The following is a 13432-nucleotide window of genomic DNA, read 5'->3' on the forward strand; positions in this document are numbered from 1 at the left end:
CAATATGAAAAAAAAAAATAAATTCTTTAATAATATTATAAATATTATACAAAATTCAAATCATATTAAAAAATATTAAAATTAAAATATAATCGTAAATATTAACAATATAAAATATATATGTATTCTATTATAAAATTTAGTGTCTTGTATTAACTTTTTTATTTAAATAATTAACATTGTGTTTTATTAATTTAATTTTGTTATTTAATTTGATTAATAAATTATAATAAATTACAAAATAAATAATTTGTCGATATTTTTTATAAATCGAATTTATTAAACTAAATTATTTATTTATAAAAAAAATAACGTTACAAATAAAAAATATTTTCAAAAAAGAATAGATTAGATTCTCAGTTGATGCTAATAGATAAAAAACATGAATAAAACATGAATAATTTGTATAATATAAAAAAAAATATTTTATAAAAAATTTTTCAAAAATTCATTTTCAATTTTTAATAACCAAAGATTATTTAATTAATAAAATTTTTCTTACATAATTTATTCAATTTTACTTTATTCAAATTATGCTTAATAAATGATCCTCTAAAAGTATGATCAAGTATATCAAATACTATATATTTTTTATTTTTAGATTGCCATTCAATTCAAAAAATTAAAGCATAATTGTTATAATTAATCTCGTAAAAAAATTATTTAAGACATTTTCTGTTTATTATATTATTAAATTTATGCTTTAATTTTTTGAATTGAATTAAATATTAATATTATACATATATGTTTATGATTTTCAAAAAAAATAAATATTTTTTATTATTTTTCTTATTTATTTACTTAAAAACAAAAATATGATGTCAAAAAAATTCTAATACTAAAAATTCTATTAAATAATTTCCATAATTTCGCAATCGGGAACTTACAATTGTGTTCTCTCGACAATGCTTATATGAAAAAATCGTCTTCTATATCGAATATTAATTATTTAGCGAATAGCATATAAATATGCATTTATGATTTGATTCTTACTAATAACTATTTCATTTCGCAGCCATCATTTTATGAACAAATTTTGGAGAAAATGACATTAATTTCTTTAATTTCAATAGCGCTGTTGTTTCATTCCATTCTTAATCGATAATATTGTATTTGACACGAATGGTAATAAAGATTGTGGAATATAAAATTATATTAAATCACAGACGAACTGTGTGATTAGATATTAAATTTATTCTATGCTTATTTTGTGCTCTAACTTCTAGTTTTTTTGCACAATCGGTATTTCAGAATACGTAATACACGAAATTGCATATCATACTTATTTTATACTTTATATTCGTTATGTCTATACTTATTCTCAAATCATCAAATCGTTAATGTTATAAGTAATACGAAAATGGTAATAAAGTTTATCATTATGTATGAATAAAATTAAAATATATTTTTAATTTTATTGTGTTAAAATATATTTTTAAATAAATGTCTTATATTAGTTTAAATATAAAATTTTGTTAACAATTTTATAATATTTATTATAAAATATTTAAAATGAATATTAATTTTAAAATGTTTTTATGAAATAATAATATAATCGTTTCAAAAATTATATATATACATACACATATGTACATATACAAATAAAATATATATAAAATTGAAAATATATATAACATTTGATTTATAAATTTCGAAATTATATTAATAATATATAATATTCAAATATAATAATTAAAAAATTAAATACTGTATTTCGTAATTTATCATATGTAGTTACATCTTTTCATGTAGGAGCGCGCTAATATCGTATTCTTAAATTATATACTTAAAGGTGATCACAATTGGTAAATTGTGGGTTAGGTTAGGTTTATAGGATACATTTACAGCTAATTTCAGTATGAGTTCACATATGCAATGATAGTTTACGATACGAATTTTGTAACCATCAATCCGGCAGAAACTTTTGTATTGTAACAACGAATTTATGAGTTTTAGTGTATATCATGCATATCTTTATTTTTCATATTTTTAGTGTAACAATTTTAAGTGATAGTCGATCATAAAACGACCTTTGTGAAGGCTGAGTGTGCATGCGCTACGTGCACTTGATCAAGAAAGTGGTGTTGCTTTACCTAAGGCATATGACGAATATTAGGAGTTTTCTTTTTAAATTAAGTACAAATTGTCAGCAAGAACTGGCCAGATGAAGGTAATCTATTTTAGGAAATATTAAACAATGTTGCACTTTAAGTAATATATATTTGCAAAAGTTAAAATTCATGTATTTCAAGGCGAATCTAATTGCTCCCATGGTGCTTTGTTTATTATTATTGTAGACAATGTATATTTTTATTTTAAATTTTGTATGATTAATTATTAATTATTGTACTTTGTTTATAAAAAACATTTTATATATTTATATATTTTATGATTTTATATTTCTTGATCTTCTGAAAAAGTATTTAGATGAGCAGTGCATCATTTCATAAAAAGAGCAATAAAAAAATACGAAAAAAACACGTGTTAATTGTCAAACGATCCTTTGATTTATTATTAACCTCTTTTTCATATTGAAAACCAAACATAGATAAAATTATATCCTATTATAGATATAATATTTTTTATATTTGATCTCTATGTTTTATTATTTCTATAAATTTTTTTAAATAAATAAATTTTAATATATATTATATTTTTTTAGTAATTTTATATTATTAACATCATATTTAATATATAATATGATTGAATTAATTAAAATTTAAAAATATAATTTTATTTTATTATATAAAATTTTATTTATATTAATATATATATATTAATATAATTAATTATTAATAATATGATAATTAATATTATATTAATTGTATAATAATTAATATTTATAATAATATAATTATCTATAATAATTTTTAATAATTATAGATAATGTCAGATGATGATGCTGCATTGGATTCAATGGATACAGAAGAGGATATTTTTTCTCCAAGAAAAGCCTGCAGTAGCTTGGGCTCTAATGCCAGAAGGGTTAAAAGTTTACGTACTTTACGATCACATTCAAATTCTACTTCTCATATATCTATGAATAATTTAAGTGTGCGTCGTAGTACACGTCATAGAATGCAAACATACGATAATCTTAATACTAGTTGGATTTTAGGTAAAATATATCATGTGATATTTTAATTTATATTTAGTTTATATTCATTAATTTAGATTATTTTAAATTATATTAAATAAATTGTTTAATAGTTAAATTTAAATAATTGTTTAAAACATATTAAATGAATATAATAATTTTTAGGTACACAAACATTGAAAGGTTATCCTATGTTTCAACAACATGGTTCTTCATCTGATAAAGAAATGGTGGATGAAGTTCCTGAAAGAAAACGTGATGTTAGGGAACGTATGCCTCTTAGGTCACGTGAAAATCATCCTCCAAATAAAAATTCATCTAGACATATTAGGGAAAGAACAGAACATGACAGACAAAATAATAGAGAACTTAGAGGAAGAGGTGATCGTGATCTTAGAGAAAAAACAGAACAAGAGAAAGATATTAGAGATCTTAAAGAAAGAACAGAGAGAGAACATAAAGATAAAATAGAAACCAGAAGTAAATCTAATGAGGAAAAAGATGCAAGGTAAATATCTATTAATGTAATTTATAATTTGTAAAATTAAAATTTGATTAAATATATTTTTGAAAAATATGTATGCAGAACAAGAAAATCTGATAGCCCAAGTAGACTTAGAGAAGGACCTGCTACAAGACTTGGTGGAAATTTAGGTGAAAAGGATATAAAGCCTAAAGTAGAACGTGTGGAAGCTGATGAAGACAGTTCACAAGAAAGTGAAAAAGCAGAAAATAATTCTGAAAATGAGGATGTAATAATTTTAAACAGTCATTTTTATTTTTAATAGATAATTTTAATAATGAAATAATAAATAATAATAATAAATAAAAATAAAGATTCACAAATTTTTATATAATTTAATATTTTTATAAAATAATCATGTAAATATTATTAATATATATATATATATATATATATTAAAATAAGTATTATATATAAATATATTGCTTATAGGGTTATGAAGACATGTATACTCGTATTAAACGGACTAGAAGAACAGCACAACGGCAATTACCAAGGGGTAAGAAGCTTACAGGTTTGAAGTTTATTTATAATATAAATATGTATTTAATGTGATTAAGTATATCTTATATATTATTTTATAATTTATTGTTATTGTAGTAGATAGTGATTTAAGTGAATCTTCTGACTCTCCTGGTCCTAGAAAGTATAGTTTACGTCAGAAAAAACCAGCTGTAGATAGATTTCAAGCTAATGTAGAACCGGTTCGGCGATCTATAAAAGCACTTAGAAGTGTTCTTAGTAATTCCATGAGGAGGCGTAAACATAGAAGCAAAAGTACAAGCTCTAGTGATTCCAGTGATTCAGAACCTCAACGTTATGATAAGAAAAAAAGTAAAAAAGCAAGGTAAAAGAAAAATTAAAGAAAATTTCTTTCTATTGAAAGTAACTATGCAAATTATTATTCATGTTATTGTTAGGCAATCAGCAATACCTCAAGGTGGGCCACCTGATCGTAAAGCAGATATAAATCCAATTACTTTAGATACTAATATTAGATTCAATGATGTTGGAGGTTTAGAATCTCATATTCACTGCCTTAAAGAAATGGTAGTTTTTCCTATGATGTATCCAGATATTTTTGAACGTTTTCATGTTACCCCACCAAAAGGAGTATTATTTCATGGTCCACCAGGTATATTATATATATTTATTACATTATATATTAATTATATTTATTTTATAAAATAACGTATTGTAATATATTTATTTATTTATTTAAATTAGGAACTGGTAAAACATTAATAGCTAGAGCATTGGCAAATGAGTGTAGTCAAGGCAGTAAGAAAATGTCATTCTTTATGAGAAAGGGTGCAGATTGTCTATCTAAATGGGTCGGAGAATCTGAACGTCAGTTGCGATTATTGTTTGAGCAGGCTCAACAAATGAAACCGTCCATAATATTTTTTGATGAAATAGATGGCCTTGCACCTGTTCGAAGTACGAAACAGGACCAAATCCATGCTAGTATCGTATCTACTCTTTTAGCGCTTATGGATGGCCTCAGTGATAGAGGAGAGGTTAAATATTTTATATTTTATCTTTTTAACAATATTTTGAAGTGACAATATTTTTATAAATTCTTAAATACTTTTAATTAATTTTTATTTTGTTTATTTAATAATTTTATTTAATAATAGGTAATAGTTATTGGAGCTACAAACAGAATAGATGCTATTGATCCAGCATTACGTAGACCAGGTCGTTTCGATCGAGAATTGTTTTTTCCATTGCCTGCTATGAAAGAAAGATTAGAAATATTAAAAATTCATGTCAGTAAATGGAAAAATCCTCCATCTGATCAATTGTTAGAGATATTAGCTGAAAAAGCAACAGGTTATTGTGGTTCAGACTTAAGAGCTTTGTGCACAGAAGCAGTTTTGCAAGGATTGCGAAGAACTTATCCTCAAATATATATGACAAATAATAGATTACTTTTGGATCCTGAACGAGTTGAAGTAAGTTATTATTATTTATGAATATTTACCTATATAATAAATCTAATAATCATAATTTAAAATTAAATATATTTTTATATAGGTGAAAAAACGAGATTTTTTGCAAGCTAGTTCTATTCTTGTGCCATCATCACAAAGAGTATCTCCTTGCGCTCGAAGAAAATTAAAACCTTTCATGGAACCATTATTAGGACCTTTATTGGAAGAATTACTCAATTCAATAAAAGGAATATTTCCTCAAGGAATTAATCCTGCCATGGCAAAGTAATAAAATTTTAAGAAAATTATTTTATAATACTGTTTATATATATATATTTAAAATTATTTTGTTAAATGATTTAGAGTGAAAATTACCAAGGGAATACATCGTCCAAGACTATTAATTTCTGGTGGAAATTTATCTGAAGGTCAAGGGCCACATTTAGCACAAGCATTATTATATCATATGGAACATCTGCCAGTTCAAACATTAGATGTTAGCACTCTTTTTGCAGAAAGTGGACGATCTCCGGAAGAAACCTGTGTACAGGTCAGTTAATAATAATAAAAAAAGTGTATATTATTAATAAATTATGATTTAAAATATTTCATGTAATTTTAAATAATATAGGTATTTAATGAAGCTGCCAGGAATGTACCGTCCATAATTTATATTCGGTCAATTGATCAATGGTGGCCACTTGTACCTGAAACTGTAAAAGCAGTTTTTTTGTGTCGTATTGCAGCACTTGATCCTTCATTACCTATTTTAATTTTAGCTACAAGTGATAGAACATATCAAGATCTTCCTATTCAACTTCAAAGTTTGTTTAGTAAATTACGAAATGAAGTTTATTCTATGAAAACGCCAACAAGAGATCAAAGATCTAAATTCTTCAGACCTATTTTCATGATTCAAAGCCTAAAACCACCAAAAATAAAAGATCATAAAATAGAAGTTTTAGAAGAGCTTCCTTTAGCACCAGATCCTTTACCAAAGAAATTAACAGAAGAAGAAAAAAAAATAATATATGAAAAAGAAGAAATTTCATTAAGAGAATTGAGAATTTTCTTAAGAGAAATTTGTGCAAAACTTGCAAGGAATAGGCAGTAAGTATTTTCATATTATAAATTTTTATTTATAAAAATAATAATTAATATTAATGTATTATAGATTTTTCATGTTTACAAAACCAGTGGATACAGAAGAAGTACCAGATTATAATATGATAATAAAACAACCTATGGATTTAGAAACCATGATGACAAAGATTGATATGCATTGTTATCTTTGTGCTCGAGATTTTCTTGACGATATCGATCTCATTTGCAAAAATGCTTTAGAATATAATCCTGACAGGTTAGTAGAATTTAATGTTTTAAATTCTTAACTTCAGATTTTATATATAAACCTATGTATTTAAATATTTTAATTTAACTAAACGTTTTTAATAAGTTTTTTATTTTGCTCTCTCTATCTGTTTATTTATCTCTATCTTTTTCTCTTTGTTTGTTGTCTGTTTGTCTGTGTCTCTCTCTGTCTCGCTCTCTGTCTATCTCTATTCCTCTTTTTCCCTCCTTTTTCCATAAATTTTTTAAAATTCATAAAAATATTTAATATATATTTTACTATTACTATTTTTACTATTATTTACTATTCATATTACTATTTATATTTATTATATTATATTATTATTATATTATATATTATATTATTATATAATATATATTATTAATTTACATATTTTTTATTATTGTTGTATATACAAATATAAATAACAAAATTAAAGTTCATACTGACATTCATGTTGTGTGTTTTCATGTCAGCTTACGTGATAGGCCTTCCCTTGGAATATTAAAGAGGTAGTTGAGATATTCCTGTTTATCCGTTGCTGTTGTTGCTCTGTACTTAAAGTGACCTTCAATTTATGGCACATATATTATTGGTTAAATAAATATTATATATATATAGTTATATTATTATATTAATTATTGAAGGCCACTAATATTATAGTTAATGTTGCTTATTGATAGTAATATATTTTATGAATATATATGTATATATTGTATACTATATATATTATATATATTATATATTATATTTTGTATTTACAGAGACCCAGCTGACAAATTAATAAGGCATCGTGCATGTTCCCTTCGTGATAATGCATATGCGTTAATAAAAGCAGAATTGGATTCCGATTTTGAGGATAAATGTCGTGAGATTTCAAAGAATCGTAGAATTATTGAAAGTGCGGCTAATAATGAGGTGGAAGATAAAAGCCAATCTAAAGTAGAACAACCTACGTCTGCTTCTGAACGAATAGATGTAAAAAAAGATAATGCGAGTCCTAGTCATTCCTTGATTGTAAATGGAAGAAGATATAATAATTCCAGAAAACGCCGAATACCAGCTTGGGCAAGAGGCTACGTGAAAAAAGTTCATAAGAAGAAGAAAATCGCATTTGAAGAAAATGTAACTGTATCTGATAACAAGATTTGTTTAACTAATGAAACAACAAGTATAGATTTAGAAAAATTTCAAGAATTTGAAACCGAAGCAAACAGTGTTTTAAATGGTCATGTACCTTTGTTTGATAATTCTGATTCTGAGAATGATTCACAAAATGAAAGTTCGAAAGATATGCAAGGTATTCAAAGCAATAATATTACTGATCAACATATTGATGAAATTGAAAATATGGAAATATGTTTTATGGAAGAAGAAAAGAATGCAGAAAATAATGCATCTAATTCATCATCCAGACGAGAAAGTATAGATGAATTATCATTTGCTATTGAGAGTGATTCTAGTCCAGCCAGATTTGAAGAAAATGAGAAATTTGTAGTAGATAAAAATGAATTAGAAAATGCATGGCAAATCACTGTTGAAGTTACGAAGGATTTTCCTGTTGAAGTATTATGTGACATTTATGTACAACTGAGTCGATGTGTAGGAAAATATGCTCAGAATTATGATAGAAAATCACTGCCAAAGGTAAATAAGTTTTATTCAACTAAATTTACAATTTATTGCTTATATTCATTTTTTTTTACATTCATATTATTAAACATTTAATTTTTAAATAATATTACATAAATTATTATTTGTTATATTATTTGCTTTTTGTTGAATTCTATTGTTCGTTTTTTAATTGAGTTATGTGATGTAAATAATATAATTTTTTTATAATATAAAACACAAATTATTTATTATAATATTATTTCTTATATATAACAAATTATTATTTGTTATATTATTTATCATGTTATTGCTCATAATATCTTAATTGAGCTATAGATATAAATAATATATTATAACATATTAATATATAATAAATAATAATATAGTATAAAATATCTTATATTTTATAACATATGTATAGGACTTGCTCAAGGAAGTGAAAAGATTTGAAGAATTCAAGACAACATATGAGAAAGTTCATCATGTCGCTAATCAAACCGACATGTTATAAGTCATACTATTTTTAGTATCATTATAAAAAATTTTTTGTACATTTACACTAAACAAAGATTATTAATTAGTGTTAAATCACATGATGATTTAAAATAGTATGTTTTTTTTTGTTTTATTGCGTAAAGTTTAAAGAACGGGTAATTATTATTATACAAATATAAATGAAAGATATGAAGAAAAACTGAAATAATAATATATTTAAATTTCGGTTTTTAAAGACATGGTGAAATATAACTGTACGTTCATATAACAAGAAAAAAAATTATTGTTGTATGTGAAACTAAGAGAAAACGATTTAAAACATTTATCTCAGTATCTAAATATAAAATGATAAATTATTATAACTATATTGGCTTTCATTATCTATAATTATTAGTAGCTGAGATGATATATCTCTTAGTAACAAATTTTGATATCAAATTTAGATATTTCAATAATTATATTGTGAGTTGCAATTAATTATTTGCTATTATTAACATTATCAAAAAAATTAATTTAAAAAATCAGAGATAAAAAATTAATTAGAAGATGACAAATAATTTGTTTTCTTTATAAATCATATAAAAAATTTATAAATATAATTTTAATGGGGTACTTGTGAAATAATTTTTGCGTTTTTGTGTATGAGGCACTTTATGCCTCAAAAAGGTATTCATAATAACAAAATTTTGCAATAATGGTTATACAAAGATGATGGTAATTTAATACAATATGTACTTAACTATAGTTTTTTACATGTGGTACTTGGCAGTATATTATATCAAGTTATTTTATTGTATATGAATATATTAAGATCATGATAAACCTTGATAAAATACATTATAGATTCATTATATGCGCCAGTTATTACTTTGGATTTTTACAGTTCTTTAGGTAATTTTTATAAAGTACTTTAAAGATAGATATATCTTGATACATATGGTTCCACCATGCATATGAAATCACATGTGCCCTATTTTTAAAAAAGGAATTATTTAATGAAATAATACTCATACATAACATAAAAATATATAAGTTTTAAATTCGTATAATATCAACGACTTCGTGTATTAGTTTCAATTAATCATTAAAACGATGAAAATATTTCATAAAGTGAAAAATATGTAAATACATTCCTTTTATGAGCAATGTTATATATTGCATAAATAACTATTTTTGGCTTTGTACATAATTTATTTTTAGGAGTAATTTGTACTAGATTTCAATTTGTAATTTTTAATTGAAATATATTTGCATAAATGATTGGTAGTAAATTATTTAAAATAATATTTGATATAATAACTTTTTATCAATATATATATGTAAAAATTAATGATATCTAATATGAATATAATTTTTATATACATTGATAGCTATTAATGTTATATATAGCATTATTCAAATTTAAAACTATTGCTTTAATTAGTATGATATAATTGAATTACAAGTAACCTATTAATTATGTTCAAACAAATAAATTAATTTTATATTATCAATGATTTATAATTGAAATGTAGTACATATTTGTCAGTTTATTTTGACCAAAGTTAAACCATAGGTGAAATAATGAAGAAATAAATTTTATTTCTCTCCTTTGTATTATGAATATAAAAATGAATATAATTGAAAATTGTTGAATAAATGTTAAATACCTCGGTAAAATCATAAGTATATACAAAGAATACTGTATTTGTATAAATAGAAAAATATTTAACATAAAATTTACATTCTAGATTCATACAGTGGTTGTGATTATAATATAACTGTGAAAGAATAGTTACCAAATGCTATAAATGGCAAGGAAATTTTGATGTATTCTAGAATTCAAGTAATAAGATTCTGCCTATTGATTATTTATATTGGTCATATAAATAATATTTTTTTTATTAAAATATAAAAGAATAATATGTTAGAAAAAAAATGAATTTCTTTATTTGCTTTCAATTATTTAGAAATATATATTAAATAATATTAAATAAATATTATAAGTTAAGATGGACTATAAGAATTTAATGATAATTCTTATAATCAAGCATATAATATAATAAATAATATAAAATCTTTAAAAAAAATGTTATTAATAGAATTATGTTATTATTAGATTGGTAATTTGCATTTTGTTATTTTTATATTAGTCAAAATCTTGGAATATATAAATTATAAATAATAAATATAAAAAAATTATTTTTCATTTATGATGAAAATTACAATTAAGTTTGACGAAATTATAATTGAAATACTTAAAATTTGTTAGAATATAAAAATCAAAAGACTGAACTATAGAAATGCTCATTGCATAGTATTTATTTTTTTTGTGTATTATTTTTTATATTCAAATTAAATTAGGAAAGTAATTTTCAATATTCTATTAAATAATCTTTTATAATGTAAATATCAAATTTTGAGATAAAATAATTTTATGTATATAATATTATTTGTATTGTATCGTATTGCTTAATTTTTTAATATATGCTTGATGTTTTAGAATAGTATATTAAGATTAAAATAATTAATTTGTAGAGAATAAATATAATTTATATTATATTTATATATCATGCTAAAGAAATTCATTTTATTTTTATTAATGATAATTTTCAAAAAAATTCGGATAATTTTCATAATTTAATTTAGTATTATATATGAAGATATATTTTTGTTTTATTATAATAAAAATGTTCTATACATATATATTGTTTTATATAAAATTAAGATATATTGAGCAAAAAAATACTTGAAAATCTTTTACATAAAGAAATTTAGAAGTATTTGTTGATAATATTTTTTGACAAGATGATAACTAAATGAAATGAATATGATGTTATGAGAATTTAGATACAAATTAATAAATTTTAGTTTAAGTTTCTGCATAATTTAAAATTAATTTAAATTTTAATGATTAAAAAATATTTTTATTATATTTAAAATTATTATATTTAATTTTATACCAAGATATTTCATACAAAATTTAGTAAAAATGGTAATTAGAATAATAAACTTTCTCTTGCTCACATCACCATTATGATAAGAAAAATCAACATTATACAAATTAGTGCCACATTATAAAAACTAAATAAATATTGGTATTTATATTAAAATAGATAAAAAAAATTAAGTTAACAAAAAATGTTGTTACCATTACATAATATCATTTATAATATTTATCTTAAAAATGCAAGAAATTTATTTAATGCTAAAAACAGGCTGTAATATTGCTTCTAGTTTTTAAAATATTAATAAAAATTTCAGCGATATAAAAATTTGTTAAAAATTTCTGTTACTGGTATAATCTATATGCAGATATTTTTTATCAATTTTATATAATTCAATAATATGTAGCATCCACAAATAAGTTTCTATTTAATTCAAATATATCTATCAAATAAATATCGCTGATATTTGCCAAAGAAGTTGTATAATATTTCAATGATAAAAATTCAAATGTAAACTTCAATAAATAGTAAATGATACAGAAAAATCACATATACAATTAATACTGATTAATAAAAGAAAAAATATTAATTGAATTATTGTGACTTTCCTGTTTCCATTGATATATGTATTTTACATTCCATTTTATGGTAAAGAAATCCAAAACATGTAATTATTCCAAGAATAATTTCTGGTGCTATTTTCTGATGTACTATCATCTCTGTATTACCAATAATATTGCAAAAGATAAAAAAACTATGTAATTATATGTACATTGTATTAATCGAGAGGTTCTCGTAACCACTGCCGTTTGAACTATTATAATTACTTTGCTAAAGTATTCAAATAATAAAGATTGTAATACTGTTTTTTGCAAAAGAACATATTGACTTACGAATTCAATAAAATTTTTGTTGAATATGTTCGTATAATATGATCTTTGGCAGACAGTATATGGAGCAGATGTGTAGAAGATATAGGAAACAAAGCAAGAGAGCATACACTGCCTTATTTATTTTACCATACAGGTAATACGTTTTATTGTCATTCATTGTAGCATAATAAATTGAAATTTATAATATAATTATTTGTCTTACTTTTTAACATCCTATTTTATAATAAAAATTCATATTATTTTTTAATGAAAATTTATAAGTAATTTTAATAAAATCATGTAATTCTTTAACAAATTTAATTTGTTTTTTTTTAAACATTTTAATTCATGCTATATAACAATATGAAAATAATGTAATTTTATAATTATTATTTTAAATATTTATATTGCTTTCATATATTTTGTAATTAAATAATATCACATAATAATTAAATACGATATATTGTAAATTATATATTTTTATTATTTAATTAAATTAAATATATATCTTTATAATAAAATAAAAAAAAAATAATACACTTTAAAATAAACATTTTTTTATATTTTATATTAACTTTTTTCTTAAACAATGCTAAATTTCATAAAAAGTAATATC

At 22.1% G+C, this 13432-nt stretch overlaps 1 protein-coding gene across 3 annotated transcripts; it reads left to right on the forward strand.

Moving 5' to 3' along the window:
• Positions 1 to 1823: 1823 nt before the first annotated feature.
• Positions 1824 to 9729, forward strand: LOC100871140 (ATPase family AAA domain-containing protein 2B). 3 transcript variants are annotated; one of them, XM_086907160.1, is made up of 16 exons: positions 1824 to 2170; positions 2884 to 3118; positions 3263 to 3605; positions 3684 to 3849; positions 4053 to 4134; positions 4221 to 4467; positions 4541 to 4755; positions 4848 to 5140; positions 5261 to 5578; positions 5661 to 5842; positions 5921 to 6107; positions 6189 to 6667; positions 6732 to 6917; positions 7385 to 7420; positions 7673 to 8555; positions 8944 to 9729. In XM_086907160.1, the coding sequence occupies exons 1-16, from the start codon at positions 2165 to 2167 to the stop codon at positions 9031 to 9033; spliced, it is 3948 nt and encodes a 1315-aa protein (XP_086763286.1). In that variant the 5' UTR covers positions 1824 to 2164; the 3' UTR covers positions 9034 to 9729. The 3 variants fall into 3 exon arrangements, with proteins under 3 accessions (XP_086763286.1, XP_086763287.1, XP_086763288.1); XM_086907161.1 differs by having other exon boundaries at positions 4053 to 4119; XM_086907162.1 differs by lacking the exon at positions 7385 to 7420 and having other exon boundaries at positions 1825 to 2170.
• The last annotated feature ends 3703 nt before the right edge of the window (positions 9730 to 13432 follow it).

This window comes from Apis florea, unplaced genomic scaffold (genome assembly GCF_048593485.1).
Source record: "Apis florea isolate Af1SG1 unplaced genomic scaffold, ASM4859348v1 contig_2835_pilon, whole genome shotgun sequence".
Classification (NCBI taxonomy): domain Eukaryota; kingdom Metazoa; phylum Arthropoda; class Insecta; order Hymenoptera; family Apidae; genus Apis; species Apis florea.